At 47.8% G+C, this 20674-nt stretch overlaps 1 protein-coding gene across 4 annotated transcripts in view; it reads left to right on the plus strand.

The window, feature by feature from the left end:
* ME3 (malic enzyme 3) overlaps positions 1-20674 on the plus strand; it is a 221800-nt gene that overhangs the window by 90919 nt on the left and 110207 nt on the right. For 3 of the 4 annotated variants that reach the window (XM_040255504.1, XM_040255501.1, XM_040255503.1), the window contains exons 3-4: positions 12501-12634; positions 15773-15922. In XM_040255504.1, coding sequence (XP_040111438.1) covers positions 12501-12634; positions 15773-15922 — 284 coding nt within the window. Of the gene's footprint in view, positions 1-6604; positions 6611-12500; positions 12635-15772; positions 15923-20674 lie in introns of those variants that run through there. The other variant, XM_040255505.1, reaches the window with a different exon arrangement.

A 20674-nucleotide genomic window follows, 5' to 3' on the forward strand; every position in this document is an offset into this window, starting at 1 on the left:
TCGTGTACAGGTGTGAGAGAGTACAGGTGTGAGAGTTGAACCATAAAGAAGGCTGAACACCAAAGAATTGATGCTTTCGAAAACTGTGGTGCTGGAGAAACTCTTGAGATTCCCTTGGACAGCAAGGAGATCCAACCAGTCAATCCTAAGGGAAATCAACCCTGAAGATTCCCTGGAAGGAAGCAGTTAAAGCTGAAACTCCCAATACTTTGGCCACCTGGTGTGAAGAGCTGACTCTTTGGAAAAGACCCTGATGCTGGGAAAGATTGAGGGCAGGAGGAGAAAAGGGTGACAGAGGATGAGATGGTAGGATAACATCACTGACTCAATGGACATGAATTTGGACAAACTCCAGATGATGGTGAAGGACAGGGAAGCCTGGCGTGCTGCAGTCCGTGGGGTCACAAAGAGTCGGACACGACTGAGTGACTGAACAATAACAGGAACAACAAATTACTGTCTTCATTCTATAGATGAGTAAATTGAGGCTCAGAGACGTTAAGAATATTACTGAGGATCACACAGCTGGTGAAGGAAGAGTCATGATTTGAATTGAGGACTGGTGCCTTCAAAACCTCATCTGCCTCCTCCATGGCCTGTTATGGGTCATCTTCACACTACAGGCCAGAACTCCAACAGAAATACCATTAGCACTATTTTGCTGAGCACCACAGCCTGCCAGGCACTGAACTAGTCTGCTTACTTCTGAATTGATTCCAAAGTATCAAGGGGAGCAGAGTGCACTGGTTTGGCTAGAACGATGACTACACTGAAACTCCTTGCCAGCAGGGGCCGTGTTTATTTGGTCTCTAGTATGTCTGGTGCCTTCTACGTGGCTGGTCCTCCAAACATGCTTGTTAAATGAATGATTATGTAAATGAATTGACAACAATTTGGAGTGGAATTCAAGGTTCAAGTCCTATCCCAAGGTGCTGTTAGGGTCTTAAATTTAGGTAAATTATTAAACTCTGTTAGCCTCCAAGTTACTGTCTACAAAATGAACAAAGCACTTTTGTAGCCTACGTCTAGGGTGGTGGTTCCCTATTGCTGTACCTTGGACTCACCTGTGGACCTTTAAAAACTCTTCATACAGACTTCCCATTCCCAGAATTATGACTTAATGGATATGGGGTGTGACCTGGGCATTTAATAGCCCTTTAGTGGTTCTGGGGCTTCCCAGATGGCCCTAGTTGTAAAGAACCCGCCTGCCAGCGTAGAAGGCATAAGAGATGCAGGTTCGATCCCTGGGTCAGGAAGATCCCCCCAGAGGAGGGCATGGCAAGCCACTCCAGTCTTCTTGCCTGGAGAGTCCTATGGACAGGGGAGCCTGGAGGGCTACAGTCCACGGGGTCACAAAGAGTCAGAGACAACTGAAGCGACTTAGCAGGCATGCATTAGTGGTTCTGCTAGGTAGCAAAATTCGGGAACCGCTATCATCAGGATATTCTTTTGGGATTTTGTGACTGTCAAATATAACAAAGGAAATGCAATCACTTCATACAACCTAAGGAAGCCATCACTATAAACAGTTGTTATAAAGTCAGTCCAAAGTGACTGTGGACCTACAATTCCTGTCTTCCACCGTCACCACAGAGGAGACGGAGTACCCTGATGCCTGGGTGCACATCGGTCATCTGTCTCCAGGACGAAGTGATCTCCTGCTCCACCTGGTGGGGTGCAGAGCTGAGCTCAAGGCCTGGGAGCAGGAGGAGGAGGGTTCAGTTAACCCCCGGGCGGAACGGGTTAACAGTCATCTGCTGGACAGCTGCCCTGTAAGTTGAGCTTGTCCTTGCTCGCTCTCACGTCCGGCTCTGGCATCCCCACCCGAGTGTCGGCGTGCACCAGGCATGCATGTATTGGTACAATGGCTATTCAGTGTGTGTTTTATTCCCTAGGTCATAGTTCACATCATGACCCAGTCTTCCCAGGTTGGGCGGGTCAAGGAGCCACTGTGTTACTGGAGGAAGGAAGTGGTACTCCCTGGTCCTCAGTGGCTCCCCTGCCCATCACCTTCCTGTGCCAATCCTCTGTTGAGGGTTAGCTGAGTTAGAGGGCCAACGGGGTGCCAAGAGCAATAATATTTAAATTTTAAATAATAGCCTCTTGGGAAGAGAGAGCCATGAAGCATTCAAACGCCACAGGGAATTTTGCCAACAGAATGATTCATAAGCCTTCCCGCTATCCACCTCTGTTCCCTTGTTCAGGTAGGACACAAATCCTAGATCCTGCCACATCTTTGAATTTACAAAGAGATCCCAGCATCAGTGTTCTTCCTCGATCGGCACAACCGTTCAGTTGTGTCAGCAAATTCAGAGAGATGAGGTCACTGCCCCCAGAATCACACAGCTGGAGAGTGGAGGGCCTTAGCGCTTTGGTCTTTCGGTCCCCCCGTCAACACAGGCTGTGTGAGGGCAGCACCTCCCTGTCCTGGCCATCGTCCCACAGAAGGGAGTTGGAGCTGTAGGTCCCTCAGAACAAGACATGCCTCTGTGTGCACCTTGTAGCCAGGCAGCCTCTGTACCCTTGCAGCCTGCAGCACCAAAGCCCAGTCTTTGAGCCCAAAACTTGTTTAGGGTTCATTCTCAGCGCTCAGGAGCAATGTATCTTCCACTCTCTTTCTGGGCATTCATAATGTGTTTCTGGATCTGTGATTTTGCCCCTGTTCGCAGAAGTGTGTCTGGGAGGAAGGCCATTCTCAGGTCTGTGTCTGCTAAGACTTCCCGATGCTTGTGCTTCTGAAGCCCCCCCAAATATCCATCTCAACGGAATGCCCAGGGGCCTTCATAAACCTGGAGTTCAGTCAGAGAGCAGCAGCCACAGTAATCTCACTTCCTATCGCCAGTGGGAATCCACGTCACCCTCACCCAAGCAAACAGAGTCTTGAAAAATCATGCAAGAGCAGGAGGAAATACCTTCCAGTCCCCTAACAGCTAATCAGCTTTAATTGTACAGTTTCGCAGCTGATTGCCCCCAGCCGTGGCTCCTCTCTGCTGTTGCAGCTGATTGGTGGAGGAACCGGGCCACAGCATAAGCCTTCAGCCCAAAGCATGACATAATGGTGGTGGAACAGAAACCTTTGCCGTTACCCGTGTGTCTGCTAATCCTTCCTCCCAGCAGCGACACTGCTCCAAGGAAACTGGCTACGTGTATGTCATGGGCCAAGCACATAATCGCAGAGGCACAAGCACGCCTGCTTTTCTCATAGGCTGATGGGCCAGGGTGCTAACACAGAGGAGCAGCGGCTGAACCACTAAGGTAACTGGCTGTATTTGGAGAAGCAGAATAATTCCATCTCCAATCAATCAAAGTCAACTGAGTCAAAAGTGTTGGTCGCACAGTCGTGTCCACCTCTTTGCAACCCCGTGGACTGTAGCCTGCCAGTCTCCTCTCGTAGAATTTTCTAGGCAAGAATGCTAGAGTGGCTAGCCATTCCCTTCTCCAGGGAATCTTCCCAACCCAGGGACTGAACCCAGGTCTCCCACATTGCAGGCAGATTCTTTACCGTCTGAGCCACCAGGGAAGCTCAACGCAGTCAACAAACTGTTTAACCTGGCCACTCTCAGGAGCAGTTCAGAGCAAAGAGTGTGAACTTTGGAAGCACATGGATCTGGGTTCCGCTCCTGGTTCTTCCATCCACCTGCTGTGTGACCTTCCCTAACTACCTTTCTAGCCTCCGTTTTCTAGTCTACAAAATGGAGGTAACATCACAGGATTGTTAACTCAGGGTTGCGGTGGGGATTAAATGAGACGATCGGTACAAAGCGCCTGTCTCAGTGCCTGACCTAACCCCGTGGTTCCTCTTGTTGTTATTGGTGATGATATTTTTGTGCTTCAGCCTGTATTAGCTGCTTCCACGTGTCTAGTTCGCACTACCCCACATTTGTTAATTAACTGATGCTTGAGGAACCAAGCAGGAAATGCCCTTCATGTGCTAAAGTGTATGGCACCGACTCTAAGAGAGAGGGGAGAGCTGAATGAGGTAGGGTATCAGGGAAGATCTCCTGGAGGAGGTGGCCTCGGCTGGGAATTGGAAGATGGGAAAGGAACGCTTCAGAGCACACTGGGCAGGGGTCCTGAGCCCTTCCTGTGTGCCAGTACCCGTGCTGAGCACTTCACACCGGTATTTCAGTGAATCCCACCACACGTGACACGGCCCACATCCCATTTCTTAGGTTGGAGAGGTGTCCTGTGCGAGGCAGAGGCTCTGGATCACCTGTACACGTTAATCCACATGTCTTTGCTGGTTGACCCAGAAGTGCATTTCTTTTCAGGCTGCCTAACGGGGTACACCTTGGCACAAACTAGGAACTCATAAATGTTTGAACAATGAATGAAAAGAGAGTGTCAAATGCACAGCAGGACTCGGGAGCCGGAGGAAACAGGCAGATTGCCAAGAGGGGCAGAGAGCCCTCCTGTCGGGAAAGCTTAGTTTTTGAGGAGCTGGGCACTGGGAAGCCTGGGTCTCAGGACAGCAGGAGGCTGGGGCGGGGCCCGGCCTGACAGGCTCACTGCCTTCAAGCCACTTTATGGTGTGCATGCTCAGTTGCTAAGTCATGTCCGACTCTTGTGATCATGGAGCCCACCAGGCTCCTCTGTCCATGGGATTTTCCAGGCAAAATTACTGGAGTGGGGTGCCATTCCCTTCTCCAGGGTATTTGATGCGGGAATCTATTTAAATGTCTTATCTCCGGTGCCAGTCTCTGATGCCAATAAGTTTTGTCCTGGGTTGAGCCTACAGGTGGAATTCAGCAGCTGGGCCAGAGATGCTCATTCAGGGAAGATGATAAGATAGGTAAGGTCAGGAGTGATGGTTGAAAGCTTAACCCTGCCACAGCGTAGGCACTGACCAATCAAAACAGTCCAAGACCTTTCCTGCTAGAGCAGGATGCTGAAGCCACCCACTCTGCCAAACGTTAACCCATTGTTTGTTGATCTTGGGGAGGTTCCAAAGGTTTCCTGGGAGAAGCCAGAGCAGGTTGGGAGGGGCACCTGGCTGGGGGAAGTAGTCAGAGAAGTGGCTCTGTAGCAATCTAAATATTTCAAAAAAGTCACAACTGGTAGATTCCTACCGGAGTGTCGTAGCTAAACACCCCAAGGTCGCTTTCTGCTAAGAGAATCAGCCATTTTTCAAAACCCACTTGTCCTATTTTGAAGACTTTGTTAAAACTTGATGATAAAACTTCCCTGGTGGTCCAGTGGTTAAGAGTCTGTCTTGCAATGCAAAGGACACCAGTTAAATCCCTGGTCCAGGAAGATCCCACATGCCGCAAGCAACTAAGCCCCAAAGCCAAGCCCACATGCTGTGACTCCTGAAGCCTGTGCACCTGGAGCCACAAGAGAAGCCACCACAGTGAGAAGCCCAAGGACCGCAAGCAGAGAAAGTCCTGCTCAGCGCAAGTGGAGAAAGGCTGCTCAGGGCAACTGGAGAAAGTCTGCATGCAGGAGTGAAGACCCAGTGTGGCAAAAAAAATCAAATAAAATAATCTTTAACAACAACAACAAAAACTGGATAATATGAGCCAATACTTTATTTAACTAGGCATACAGAAACCATAAATTCTCAGTGAAATAAGAAGGATTAAGGACTACCCCCTAGCCCCCACCTCCACCACTATCAACTTCTCCATGTTGTACAAACCTTACTCCTACCTTAGGACTCCTGGTATCCCTTATGGAAATTATCCAGGCCAAGAGCCTGAATACTTTCTCTTGTAGAGCTCTAATACTTTTCCCTTACACCCTAATGGGTCATTTTGTGCCCATCCTATTTTGGAAGCCACAGTAAAGCTAAAGTACCTGCATTTATTCTCTGCAAACTTGTAAATCTGAGGTTGCCTTAACATTCGTTTCAGGGTGAAAAGAAGCTTATAGAAGGTTTTTTTTTTTTTTAATCTCTGAAATTACCAGTTGCTAAACAGTCATACTTTTTCCTGAAATACCAAAGAAGTTGGTGGCAGTCAGCCAAGAGAAATAGCCTGTAGAGAGACTCGAGCTATTATTAAAAGCCAAGTGGTCATTAACAAAGATGATGTCATAATTAAATGTCCTGGCCTGCCTGGGATCCTGGGTCTAAGGAAAGACAATTCCAGTCTTTACTAAACCAGTGAAGACTCACCTGCCTAATAGCATTTAGTGAAAGTACAAGATGTTTCCTGCAAAAGGATCAGGGACCTCGGTGTCATACCAAACTTGCAGAGGTGATGGCCAGCACAGGGAATTTGTGAACTGGTGACTTTGGGCTTTGATGAAGAAAACAGTGGGAATTTTATGTGCCCAGAGTGCTTTGCAAAGTGCCATGAGTCATATTTTCAGAGCTGAGCCTCTCCTAAGATAGGCTTTTCTTACAGTTCCAGCAGTTCTTCTGAGAGGAGGAATGATTCCTCAGGATTTTTATAAGCTGAGTCATCATTGCTCCTTTATAAAAACATAACCACAGCCCAGAACTCGTAGTTTCAGAGATTCCCAAGTTACAAAACAAAAAGAAAGAGGAATTGGGAATAGCCAAGGAGTCTAACTTTTATTTACTTTTCCCCTCTATTTCTCTTTTTTTCCCACCCTTCCTTCACCCGCACCATCCCAACTCACATTTTCTGAGGTCCATCTCACCAAGGTCCTGGCAGGGCGAACACTATATAAGTGGCAAAGCTGCAGCCGCTCCTGAATAGAGACGCAGAAGGAAGAAACAGACATGTGGACACGAGGAGGGGATGAGCTGGGAGACTGGAACTGATGTGTGTGCATTGCCGTGTGTGAGACCGATGGCTAGTGGGAAGCTGATGTACAGCACAGGGAGCTCAGCTTGGTGTTCCGTGGTGACCTAGAGGGGTGGGATGGTGCGGGGGCAGGAGAGCCATCCAAGAGGGAGGAGATGTATGTACGCATATAGCTGATTCACTTCATTGTACAGCTAAAGCTAACACAACATTGTAAAGTAACTACACCCCAATTTTTTCAAAAAAATGCAGCCTGTGATCAACTCTTGGTTCTGTCACTTACCTCTAGTCAAAGAAATCATCAGGAAAAAAGTTATCACACCGAATGGTTGTAAGATGCATCCTGGTTTAAGAAACGATAAAATATGGGTCGATAGCTGTGCAATTTCAGGAGCATCAATTAACGTCTTGTGCTCAATTGTGTCCTCTGTACAGTAGAGGGTACAAAAACCTCCTCACAAGGTGATTGTTAAGGATGGAGTGAGGTTGGGTATTTATTAGTCCTTTTCTTAGAACTGATGATAGCATCAGCTAGGTGGGATGATCAGTATATGGACTTGAATCGCCCTGTCATTGTTAAATTCCCTGTAAAGGCTCGGTGGTAAAGAACCTGCCTGCCAATGCAGGAGACCTATGTTCGACCCCTGAATCAGGAAACCCCCTGGAGAAGGAAACGGCAACCCACTCCAGTATTCTTGCCTGGGAAATCCCACGGACAGAGGAGCCTGGCGGGCTACAGTCCGTGGGGTCACAAAAGAGTCAGACACAACTTCATGGCTAAACAAGAAGAAGCACTTGTACTCATTGTAGATGAGGTATTTTCCAGCTGGTGGAAGAATGAGAAGACTTGGTGCTTCCTACCCATTCAAGCTCCTCTGCAAGGAAATCTGGGGACGCTAGACAGCCATAAGCGTCAGTTTTTACTTATCACCTACACAACCTTTGCTTCTACAAGGAATCTTCGTTACCTGAGGCTCATTATGAGGAGAGGGCTTAACCCTCGTGGCCCCAGGTATCATCAGCCTGGACTACAGGGGGAGTCGTCAGAGCAGTATTAATTACTGAATTAGTTAATTAAGGACTGTTCTCAGTCCCCTACACAATCCCCCACCTTTGAGAGTCTGGTCCCTTCCTTGCTAATGTCTGCCACCCATGGAGCCACTCTGGGGCTCACCACTTCGGCCACTGCCAGCGTAAGAAGGCTGAGGGAGCCTACACTGGTTTCTAGGCAGTTCTAGGGCAGCCCTCATTCAGCAGAGCCACCCGGAGTCCTACATGGAAGAGGTGTCTTTTTTTTTTTTTTCACAGGGTGTTGCTCTTCATCACTTCAGGATAAAGGCAGGGCAGTTGGAGTGCTCATGTCCCCCAGTATCCCTTGCGAGAAAGTTCTTGCAACTTCTGCCAGCAGACACCATCTCCAGAGGGTTTAACTGGGCCAGGGAGCAGATTCCATGACGTCTTACTTATCCCCCGTGTCTCCCTGCCGGTGCCCAAACCAGAAAGGGCCATTCTGTGAAAGACACTGGTCAGATGATGAAAAGACAGGCCACAGACTGGAAGAAATATTTACAAAACACACGTCTGATGCAAGACTTGTATCCAAGATATGCAAAGAATTCTTTTAAAACAGCTTTATTGAGTTACAATTCACATACCATACAATTCATTCATTTTAAGGATACAGCTCAGTGATTTTTGGAGATAATCTAGTTTTAACTTTTTAAGGTGTGGTCAAGTTTATATATATAAAACAAAATTTGGTGAAACCATTTTTAAGTGTACAGTTAATTGGCAGTAAGTACATTCATAATCTTGTGCAACCATCATTACCATCCATTTCCAAAACTTTTTCATTGCCCTAAGTAGAAACTCTGTTACCATTAAGTAACAACTCACCCATGGCTTCCCCACCACCCAGCCATTAGTAATCTCTAATCTACTTTCTGTCGTGATGAATTTGTCTATTCTAGATATTTCCTGTAAGTGGAATCATATAATATTTGTCCTCTTGTATCTGGCTTATTTCATTTAGCATAATGTTTTCAAGGTTCATCCGATGAAGTAGCATGTATCAGAACTTCATTCCTTTTCATGTTTGAATAATTTTCATTGTACTGTACACATTTTGTTTATCCATCCATGTGTTGGTGGACACTTTGGTGGAATCCACCTTTTGGCTGTGGTGAATAATACTGTGGTGAACATCTGTTTAAGTCCTTGCTTTCAGTTTCTGGAATGGAATTTTGGGGGTCATATGGTAATTCTGTGCTTAGCTTTTTGAAAAAATTCAAAATCATTTTCCCGTAGAGGCTGCAACACTTTACATTCCTACCAGTAATGTACAAGAGTTTCCGTTTCTCCACATCGTCACCAACACTTGTTATTTACTTTTATTTTTTTTTCATTACAGCCACCCTGGTGGGTGTGAAATGGTTATCTCAGTGCAGTTTTGATTTTATTTTCCCTGATGGCTAATGGGCTTCCCTATTAGCTCAGACAGTAAAGCATCCGCCTGCAATGCAGGAGACCCGGGTTCGATCCCTGGGTCAAGAGAATCCCCTGGAGGAGGGCAGGGCAAGCCATTCCAGTATCCTTGCCTGGAAAATCCCTTGGACAGAAGAAGCTGGCGGGCTACAGTCCATGGGGTCACAAAGAGTCAGCCACGACTGAGTGACTAACATATACACACAATGACTAATGATAGGCTTTCCAGGTGGGTCAGTGGTAAAGAATCCACTTGCCAATGCAGGAAACATGGGTTCCTTCCCTGGGTGGGGAAGAGCCCCTAGAGAAGGAAATGGCAACCCACTGTACTATTCTTGCCTGGGAAATCCCATGGACAGAGGAGCCTGGCAGGCTGCAGTTTGTGGGGTTGCAAAAGAGTCGGACAAGATTTAGCAACTAAACAGCCATGATTAATGATGCTGTGTATTTTTTCATGTGCTATTGGCCATTTGTATATCTTCCTTGGAGAAATTTCTAAGTCATTTGCCCATTTTTCACTTGGGTTGCTTTTCTTTTTGTTGTCTGTTGTGGCAATTATAGGTTCTGAATATTAAGCCATTATTAGACCTGTGATTTCCAAATATTTTCTCTCATTTTGTAGGCTGTCTTTTCCCTTCCTTGGCAGTTTTCCTTTATGCACAAAAGTTTTTAGATGGAGGGAGTCAGTTTATCTAATTTTGTCTTTATTGCCATTGCTTTGGTGCATATCTAAGAATCCATAGTCAAACCCAAGGTCATTAAGATTTACCCCTGTGTTTTCTGTAAGAGCTTTATGATTTTAGTTCTTATATTTAGGCTGTTGATCCATTTGAATTAATTTTTGTTTTGGTGTGAAGTAGGAATCCCCTTGAATTCTTCTGCGCATGGCAATCCAGTTGTCCCAGCATCCATTCTTGAAGACACTATTCTCTCTCCATCAAATGGAATTGGCATCGTTGTCAAAAACCAGTGTTCGTAGATGTATGGATTTATTTCTGAATTCTTGATTCTTTTCTATTGATCTGTATGTACTTATGCCAGTACCACACTGTTTTGATTACTGTAGCTTTATATTAAGTTTTGAAGTATTCTTTTTAAAAATGGTTTTGGTTGCTCAGGGTGCCTTGCTATTCCATATGAATTTGAAAATTGACTTTCCTATTTCTGAAAAAGAGGCCATTCAAATTTTGATAGGGACTGCATTAAAACTGCAGATCTAAGAACTATTAAAACTAAACAATAAGAAATAAAAAGAGTAAAAAAGGCAAGAATTTTTGAACAATACCTCTCTAAGAAGAGGTACAGGTGAAAAATGAGCATATGAAAAAAAATGTTCAACATCCTATGTCCAATGCTACTGCTGCTGCTAAGTCGCTTCAGTCACGTCCAACTCTGTGCAACCCCAGAGACGGCAGCCCACCAGGCTCCCCTGTCCCTGGGATCCTCCAGGCAAGAACACTGGAGTGGGTTACCATTTCCTTCTCCAATGCATGAAAGTGAAAAGAGAAAGTGAAGTCACTCAGTCGTGTCCGACTCTTAGCGACCCCATGGACTGCAGCCCACCAGGCTCCTCCATCCATGGGATTTTCCAGGCAAGAGTACTAGAGTGGGGTGCCATTGCCTATGTCAATAGGGAGTTACAAATTCAAGCAATAATAACATACCGCCACATATGGTGGGTTACATCCCATGGGGTCTCGAAGAGTCGGACACAACTGAGCGACTAACAGACACACAAACATATCCATTACAAAGACTAAAATTTCCAAAACTGATAATACCAACTGCTGGAGAGGAGGTGGAACAACAGAAACTCATTCGTTGGTGGTGGGAGTGCAAAGTTTTACAGCCACTTTAGAAAACAGTTTGGCAGTTTCTTAAAAAGCTAAATACAATCTTACCATGCATGCTCAGTCGCTTCAGTCATGTCTGACTCTTTGTGACCCCATGGACTGTAGCTCACCAGGCAGCTCTGTCCGTGGGATTCTCCAGGCAAGAATACTGGAGTGGGTTGCCATGCCTTCCTCCAGGGGATCTTCCCAACCCAGAGACTGAACTCCTGTCTCTCTCGTCTCCTGCATTGGCAGGTGGGTTCTTTACCACTAGAGCCACCTGGGAAGCCCCTCAAGAGATACAGGGCCAGCTAAAATTTTCGATGGCTGGAACAGTTTGAGCGAAAAAAATAAGACAGTATTGGATTATAACCCAGAGCATAAAACAAATAGCCATGAGTTCATTCTAATATAAATAAATGGCAGTGAGGGAGAAGAGAAGAATTTCCTATGGAGAGGAAGTCCAAGAAAGGCGTAACTTCACAGTGGAGGGACCTGGCAAGCACTTCTTCAGCCGCGTGGTCTTGGTCAACAGCAGCAATGATAAGTTGTTTTGCTTGTATGTGCCTTGATCTGAAGCGATAAGAATGGCGCTTTACCTCCGTGGTCTTCCTCCTCAAAACCCATTAGCCCACTTCTGCCATGAAAGAAGCAAGACACAAATTCCAGTGGAGGGAGAGTGTACAAAATACCCAACCAGTCCTCCTCAAGATACTCCAAGGTCATCAAAACCAAGGAGGGTCTGAGAAATTGTCAGAGCCAAGAGGAGCCTTAGGAGACCTGATGACTACATGGAATGTGGGATCCTGGATGGGATCCTAAAAGAACAATGAAAAAAGAAACAGGTGGGGAAAAAAAACAACTAGGAAATCTGAATAAACCAGGGACTTTATTTAATAATAATGTGTCCTTGTTGATTCATTAATTCTAACAAATATACCAAAGGGATGGAAGATATTACTAATAGGGCAAATTGGATGAGGAGATATAAGGGAACTCAGTACTATCTTGTCAATTTTTCTATAAATCTAAAACTGTTCTGGGGACTTCCTTGTAGAGCCAGTGGCAAAGACTCTATGCTCCCAATGCAGGGGGCCCAGGTTCAATCCCTGGTCAAGGAACTGAATCCCACACGCTGCAACTAAGATCCAGTGCAGCCAAATGAACAACAAAAAATAAATAAATATTAAAAAAAGAAAACTGTTCTAAAAATAAAATACATTTTTAAAAAGAAGTATAAACTGAAAAACCCTGGCAATATACATATTTTCCATGTTTTTCTAAGAGGAAGCTAGACTCCAGAAAAGCCAAGATGACTGATGCAGGATGGCCTGGCTACTTAAAAGGCAGCGGTGGGCTCTGCGCCCGGGGCCTTGCTGCTGAGTCTCAGTGCCTGTGGCCGGTCTGGGGATGGACCCGGGTTTCCTGCACACCCACTTACGTGCATGCGTTTCTTTCCTGTTCTCCCCAGGGCATGGCCTTTACACTTGAAGAGAGGCTGCAGCTTGGGATCCACGGCCTCATCCCCCCCTGCTTCCTGAGCCAGGATGTCCAGCTCCTCCGGGTCATGAGATACTACGAGCGGCAGCAGAGTGACCTGGACAAGTGAGTGCCGGGCGTCTGTTCTCTCACCCAGCGCCGGGCTCAGCTGTCTCCCATGATCCTCAGATGGTTATCTGGACACTCTCTAGCTAGGAAAGGCCGAGAGCCCCAAGAGAGCCCAGACCCAGCCTTGCCTTCTACAGGGCGATGGTCTCCCTGAGGGACAGGGCTTGTTGTGATCGAGCCATGGTCCGTGTGTCCTGGGAGGACTGAGAAGGTTGCCTGAACTCCAACCAGGGGGATCTGGTTGGGCCTGCCAGAAGTGAGGAAATCAGAGTCAGCCCAGGAAGCACCAGTAGTACCAATGGAAGTACCAGTGGACTTCAGCATTCAGCAGTGGAAGGAGGGGAGCAAAAATGTAGGCGTATATGCAAAGCGTCGGACACAGCTGAGCACACACACACGTAGAGAACTGTGGACACAGCAGGGGAAGGGGGCGGTGCCACAAATTGAGAGAGTAGCGCTGAAACATCCATTACCATACGTATTACCATCCATTACCATAGATAGCCAGTGGGAAGAGCTCAACCCCGCCCCCGGTGACAACCTAGAAGCGTGGGCTGGGGCTAGGGGTAGGAGGGAGGTTTGAGGGAGAGGAGACATGTGTGTACTTCTGGCTGATTCACGCTGCACGGCAGAAACCAACACAACGTTGTCAAGCAATTATCCTCCAAGTTAAAAAAAAAAAAATTTAATCTATAGTAAAAAAACAAAGGGACAGATGGGTTAAGGAAGTGGTGCGTGGCCCAGGTTCCTGGAATAAAAGGAACGTGGTGGAGCAGAAGGGAAATGGACACCTTGGGCGGACCTGAGATGCCATCCGTTGGAGGTTTAGGGAGAGCCCCGCCTCACCTCTGGTTTCTCCCGGTGGGCATGTCGACAGGAGGAGTCAGTGGTGTTCACAGGGTCAGCTTTACCCATCTTACTGAAGAAGGTAGTGACCTGGCAGGTCTCGTGGCTGTGAGTTTTGGCACAGCCAGGATTTGAACGCAGCTCCAGAGTCTGTGCTTTGAACCTCTCTGCTACACCATAGCTACGAGGCATTGAAGCTGAGTGGCTACAGAACTAGCCTGAGTTCAGATCCTCATTCTATCACTTAAGAGCAAAAGTTCCTTAGTCCAAAACGCAATTCGCCTTCCTAAAGATATTAAACCTTAAAAATCGAAGTCCAGAATCCTCCCCTTTCCAGTTCTTTCCAGCGAGATGGGCCTCACCCACGTGCCTGGGAAGACCTGGGGTCTATGGATGTGCCTGATCCTGTGAGCGCGAGGGGGCTTGCTCCTGAGGACCTCTCTGACCCATTCATTACGGGAGCCCCTCCTTCCAGCAGGTGCTTAGGGAGAAAGGCTAAGGAGGCTCCCCAGCTTATGGGTAAAGACAGTGGTGTGCTGGTGAGTGTTTAAGGACCGGTTCTGGGGCCAGGGGGTGAGGATTTAAAGCATTTGCCAATTTCATGATGTAGATACTCCCGCCAAGGTCAATTGCAGCTTATCAACTTGACATCACTGAATACGGAATTGAGAAGAGATGTGTACTAGTGGCTGCTTAGTAAGGGAATCGTTGCACTCGTAATGAGCTAAGATCCTGACTATTCTAAGCATAAATCCCCCTTTCCTGAAAGTGCCTTCTAGAGCATAGTAACGGACCAGTGCCTTTGGTAAGGAAGAAGAGGCTGAAGCCCCAAGAAGTCACAAGACTTCCTCAAGGTCACACAGCTCGTGAACAGCAGAGCTGAGATTCACACCCAGGAACCTGACGCCTCGCCCGGGGATCATTCCACTGCCAGATCATTTCTGTCACCCCACTCCATGCCAGGGCCTCATGTGCCCTCATTATGTCTCCAAAACTTAAAGGCTGTGATGTCAGCTGCCGCTTACACCTCTCTGGGCTACCCCAGTGGCTCAGCTGTAAAGAAACCACCCCCAGGGCAGGAGCTGCAGGAAATGCGAGTTCAGTCCCTGGGTCAGGATGATCCCCTGGAGGAGGGCATGGCAACCCACTCCAGTATTCTTGTCTGGAGAACCCCATGGACAGAGGAGCCTGGCGGGCTACAGTCCATGCGGTCACAGACTCAGACACGACTGAGCAACTAACATTTTCAATTTCACACCTTCCTGGGAATTTCAGTCCCTAAGTTTTTTTCTCCCAGACTGTTCTGTGTGAAGTGTGAATGAAAGACCCTTTTCCTGGCTTACTGATTTCAGGCTTCAGGAAGTAGGCATGTTTGCAATGTGCTTCCTGAGATCACTTGGTGCTCAAACACTTGTGACCTCTACTTGTGACAGGAACCAGGCCTGTGTGACAGGAAGGACCAGTTCATATATCACCAGTCCGCATAGCATTTTTCCCAACCTTCCCCCAGCCCCAGAATGCTGTTATTCTGCTGTTGTTCATTACTGTCCACATAACTATCACCTAACTAGCCATCTTGCATCATGGCTGAAAGTCTGGAGTTACATTGCATAGGTTCAGATCTCTTGGTGAATTATTTCATCTATCTGTGGCTTAATTGTCTTTAAAATGGCCAGATAGCAATTATATCCAAATAAAAATAATAAAATAAAATGACCAGAATTATATTACCCACCTTATAAGTCATTGGGGCCTTCCCTGGTGGCTTAGACAGTAAAGAATCCCCGTGCAATATAGGAAATATGGGTTTGATCCCTGGGTCCAGAAGATCCCCTGGAGAAGGTAATGGCAACCCACTCCAGAATTCTTGCCTGGAGAATTCCATAAACAGAAGAGCCTAGCAGGCTACAGCCCACGGGGTCTCAAAGAGTTGGACACAACTGAGCGACTAAGCACACACACAAGTCATCGGGAAGCACATTCCCCGTGTCAGATTAGTTATGAAACTGTTGAGAATGGCACCCACGTCGTGTGTAATAAGAAGGGCCATTGTTGTTGTTACTGTTAGTCAGTCGGTCCCGTCCGACTCTTGGTGACCCCGTGGACACCGTAACGCAGGTCATGTTCTCCACATTGCCGAGATGATGAGACTCCTGCTCAGTGGAGATGGTGATTTGCCCGTGAAGGTGCCGTTGCAAGTAGCTGAGTGGGAGCCCTGGGTTTCTACGCCGAGGGCCGTCTGTGCTGCCAGGCGGGGTGTTCAGCTTGGTTCTTGCCTCTTCTCCCAAGGTACATCATCCTCATGACGCTCCAGGACCGGAACGAGAAGCTCTTCTACCGCGTGCTGACCTCAGACGTGGAGAAGTTCCTGCCCATCGTGTACACGCCCACCGTGGGGCTGGCCTGTCAGCACTACGGCCTGACCTTCCGCAGACCCCGGTGAGCGGCCTGGGGCCAGGGCTCGGGGAGGGGCCGTCTCCTGGCCGGGGAGTCAGTCTTCCCTCTGGCCTTGCTTGCTGGGACCCTGGAGGGGCTTCCTGGGAGGAAGCAGCCCAGCACGATGTTTGTTTTGAACTTTTGCTCTGGGAAGCAAGCCCATGTGCAGAGAGGTGAACTGAGACAGTGTCTAGCAAGGGGACCTCGGAGCCTCTCCACCTCCGAATAAGAAACACCCAACATGTTGTTCAGAGTTGGCCCGGGAGGTATTTCAGCTTGTTTTTCCCTCCTTTATCTACCCACCACCTCCTTGCCTCTCCCCCTCCAAGCCCCGCTTTCCCAGTCATCTCCAAAGTGCAGACAGCTCTCCTGCTAATTCGGGTCAATGAATAGCGGAGTGCTGGACACCAGCGACTGAACTCTTTTGCTGATTCAAAGAAGCAGCATTCCTTTATTTGGGCTCGACCCAGATTCCACTCAAAATGTCGCTTTATTCGGCAAAAATCTGGCACGGAATTTGGGCTCGACCCAGATTCCACTCAAAATGTCGCTTTATTCGGCAAAAATCTGGCACGGAATTTTCTTCTCAAAGAATTTGGGGGCAGTTTTCTAAAGAGATCACCTGTTTGTTTTTTTCATGGTGAGTTCAGCATATATATTTTTAAAAAAGAAAAAAGGAAAAATGGAAGGATTTTCACAAAGTGCTCAGTGCAAGGTAATTGTCAACACGTAGTTCTAGCACTGATGATTAAAGCGCTCCTGAGTTTATTATGTGTCGTGGGACATTGTTTCAGCCTGTGTTAGAATACTGTGCACAGATGTGTAATTTACATTTACATAGAATTTATAAATCTGTGTTATAAATCATGCACTGTCGGGAACATGTCATCATGGATCTAGAACATCTTTCATTAACTTGGATAAGCAGTATTCCAGTTCTGAAGCCAGCATTTGGAATGAGCACTGCAGGCCCGGGGAGTTCCCGGTGTTACCCTTGGTAGAGGGCAGCGTGTCCCACTTCCTCTGGGTGGGCATGTCCACCTGCTGCAGCATATTTGACCTCATAGCGCAGAGCAGCCGTGTTTCTGCCATCCTGGGGGCAGGGGACAGTGCGCCCAGACTCCATAGCTGATCTGGTCTTCAGCCTGCCTCTTTCAACGGGAAAGAGAGTTATCCCTGAAACCAATACTGACCGAGACCTTGGGAGCTGATGGCACATTTCTGAAGGGTGCGGGACCCTGTTTAATAGCTCCCGGGTCCTTGCAGAGCCTCCCTCCTCACACAGCTTGTGTGCTGTGCTCTGTGTGCTCACTCGTGTCTGACTCTTGGTGACCCCGTGGTCTGTAACCCACCAGGCTCCTCTGTCATGGGATTTCCCAGGCAAGAATACTGGAGTAGATGGCCATTGCCTACTCCAGAGGATCTTCCCAACCCAGGCATCGAACTTGCATCTCTTACATCTCCTGCACTAGCTGGCAGATTCTTTAACACTGCACCAGTCTCACTGCCCTCCTCTGCGGCTATCAGCAGCTGCCCGGGGCTTAAACAAACAAGGGCCAACATGGCACAGCCCAGCTCGTTCCTCAGAATTCCCGTGTTCTGGCTACTCTGGTCTAGTCTCCTTCCCCAGGCATGTCTGGCATTCTCTGTAAGCCTTTGCCCATGCCGTCCCCTCTGCCTCAGATTCCTGCCTTCTCTCCTTTCCTCGTTCTCTACCCAGCAAAACTCAGATTATCCCCATCTTCCAAGAGTCGGCTTCTCTGATCTGATCAGAGAAACCCTCCCTGATCTGCCCCAGCCTGAACCCTTCTCAGCCTCCACCCTCCCCCACACCGAGTCCATTACACATATTTCTATTCCATAGTTTTATTTTTGGTGCTTTATATTTTTAATTATTTGTGTACCAGCCTCCTCTGTTGTGTAGTAACTAAGTCATGACTGACTCTTTTGAAACCCCATGACTGTAGCCCACCGGGCTCCTCTGTCCATGGGATTCTCCAGGTAAGAATACTGGAGTGGGTTGCCATGTCCTTCTCCAGGGGACCTTCCCAACTCAGGGGTCAAACCGCATCTCCTGCCTTGGCAGGTGGGTTCTTTACCACTGAGTCATCTGAGAAGCCACCAACCTCCTGTACTGAGACACAAGTTTCTAGAGGGAGCTGGAAACGCATCAGATCCATTGGGCCAGTAATTGACACTCTGATGGGACAGTGTCGCCTACTGAGTGAGAAAAAGAGCTAGGTCTTCACAGTGAGCTCTGTGGTTTCGTCTCCCTGACCCGCAGGCAAGTTTCTTAACCTCTCTCGGCCTTAATGTCCACATTTATCAACCAAAGGCAATAAGGCTGCCTACCTGAAATAATCGTTGTGAAGGTGAAATGTGGTAACGTGGCCGGGTTCCTGGCATCCGTGCTAAGTTTCCTTCAGCAGCTACCGTAGGAGGAAGGCAGGACTGATACGTGCAGAGTTATGTTACACGTCTGTATTCTTCAATGTTTGCGAAGAAAATTGAGTCATCGAACATATAATGAACTAATGTATAATTAGAGACAAGATCTGGCTCTTCTAGATTCACTGTTTCCTGAAAAGGTCCTTTAACCTATAAGCATTGCAACTGAGACTGTACAGAAACACACGGCCATCCCACTCCCCACTCCCACTCCCAGGCTGTCTGGGAGCCCTTCTCCACAGGCTCTAATGGACTAGACTGTGAATTCAGCTGTTGGCTTCAGATAAACTAGTATCAGACTAGTGATGCTTTTGAGCTGTGCTGCTAGAGAAGACTCTTGAGAGTCCCTTGGACTACAAGGAGACCCACCTGTCCATCCTAAAGGAAATCAACCCTGAACATTCATTGGGAGGACTGATGCTGAAGCTGAAGCTCCAATAGTTTGGGCACCTGGTCTGAAGAGCCAACTCATTGGAAAAGACCCTGATGCTGGGAAAGATTGAAGGCAGGAGGAGAAGTGGGCAACAGAGGATGAGATGGTTGGATGGCATCACCAATTCAATGGACATGAGTTTGAGCAAGCTCCAGGAGGTGGTGAAGGACAGAGAAGCCCGGTGTGCAGCAGTCCTTGGGGTCACAAAGAGTCAGACTCGACTTAGCAACTGAGCAAACAAGCCAACTGGTGATGGTAGTGGAGAAGGAAATGGCAACCCACTCTAGTATTCTTGCCTGGAGAATTCCATGGACAGAGGAGCTTGGCGGGCTACAGTCCATGGGTTGCAAAGAGTCGGACATGACTGAGCAACTAACACACACACACACACACACACACACACACACACACACACGCAGTGATGGTAGAGTTTTCCTCCAGGGTCTGCTCCAGAATCCAGAAATTTGAATTAATGAGCATTTCTGGAGCTGCTGGGCATCATGTTACACGCTGTGAAGCTACCTCCAAAGAACAAAATACAATTCTTGACCTAAAGCTATACGTTGAATACGATAAAAGTTACACAGCAACAAGAGATTTAATAGGGACAAAGGATTACAGGAGTGAAAGGGAGAGGAAAATTTGTTTTTCTTGAGGGCAGCAGGAATGCTTCACTGGAGGGATGACATTTGAGCTGGTCCTTGAAGGCTGAATAGGAATTCCATGTGTGGAGAACGAGGGAAGGGCATTCCAGGAAAGGGCTTGGTCTTATCAGCTCTGTAGACAGCAGGGCAGTCAGCTCACTCAGGTATCTCCCCATCTCCTCTGCCTGGCACGGAGGGCCCAGGGAGGGGCCTGGGCCTCTACATCCATTGGCTGATAATGGATCTTCCCCATGTGCTGGAAGGTTCATTTGGAAACGGTGTCGTTCATTTCACAAATGAGCAAACTGAGGTAGCGGAGGAAGGGAACTTGTCTGAGATCACAATTGGCAGGCAGTTTGTAAAGTGAGAGTTCTGACTGTGGGAATTGGGGAGAGCCACACCAAGGAGATGACATTTGAGCTGGGCCTGAAAGATGAGTGTGAAGAGCTGAGACAGAATGTCTTTGTCTCCAGTGACCCAAGCACACCCACCTCCCGCTGGAAAGAATGTAAGGCCTCTGAGACCTCACAGTGGGTGACACAGGAGCCTAGAGGGGTGGGGTAGGAGAACCGATCAGTGGTTCTACCTAAAACGCGGCCTCCTTCTCACCATGCAAGGGGGTTGGCTTCACAGGGAGCTGTTTCACATTCAGGTCCAGGCCTCGCTGGTGGTTCTCCAGTGCGTTAGTGATGGAGAGGTTCATAACAGCAGAGTGGGGGTTCATGTGAGTGGAAACCACTTGAGCCCAGGAGCCAGGTCCGCCTCAGTTGGGTATAGAGAGGGTGTGTGACGGTCCAGGCAGGAGACGGGCAGTTGAACTAGAACCAGAGAAAAGCATCATCATAATACCTGCTGGCTAAAGGCCAAGCACTATTCTAAGATCTTTACATAGATTGTTGTTCAGTCGCTAAGCTGTGTCCAACTCTGTGACTCCATGGACTGCAGCACGCCAGGCTTCCCTGTCCTTCACCATCTCCCAGAGTTTGCTTAGACTCATGTCCATTGAGCCAATCATCTATCTAACCATCTCATCCTCTGCTGCCCCCTTCTTTTGCCTTCAGTGTTTCCCAGCATCTGGGTCTCACTGGAGTGAGTAGGCTGCTCACATCAGGTGGCCAAAGTATTGGAGCTTCAGCTTCAGCATCCATCCTTCCAATGAATCTTCAGGGTTGATTTCCTTTAGGATTGACTGGTTTGATCTTCTTGCAGTCTATAGATAAACTTATCTAA

Source organism: Oryx dammah, unplaced genomic scaffold, assembly GCF_014754425.2.
Source record: "Oryx dammah isolate SB20612 unplaced genomic scaffold, SCBI_Odam_1.1 HiC_scaffold_15, whole genome shotgun sequence".
In the NCBI taxonomy this organism is placed as follows: Eukaryota; Metazoa; Chordata; class Mammalia; order Artiodactyla; family Bovidae; genus Oryx; species Oryx dammah.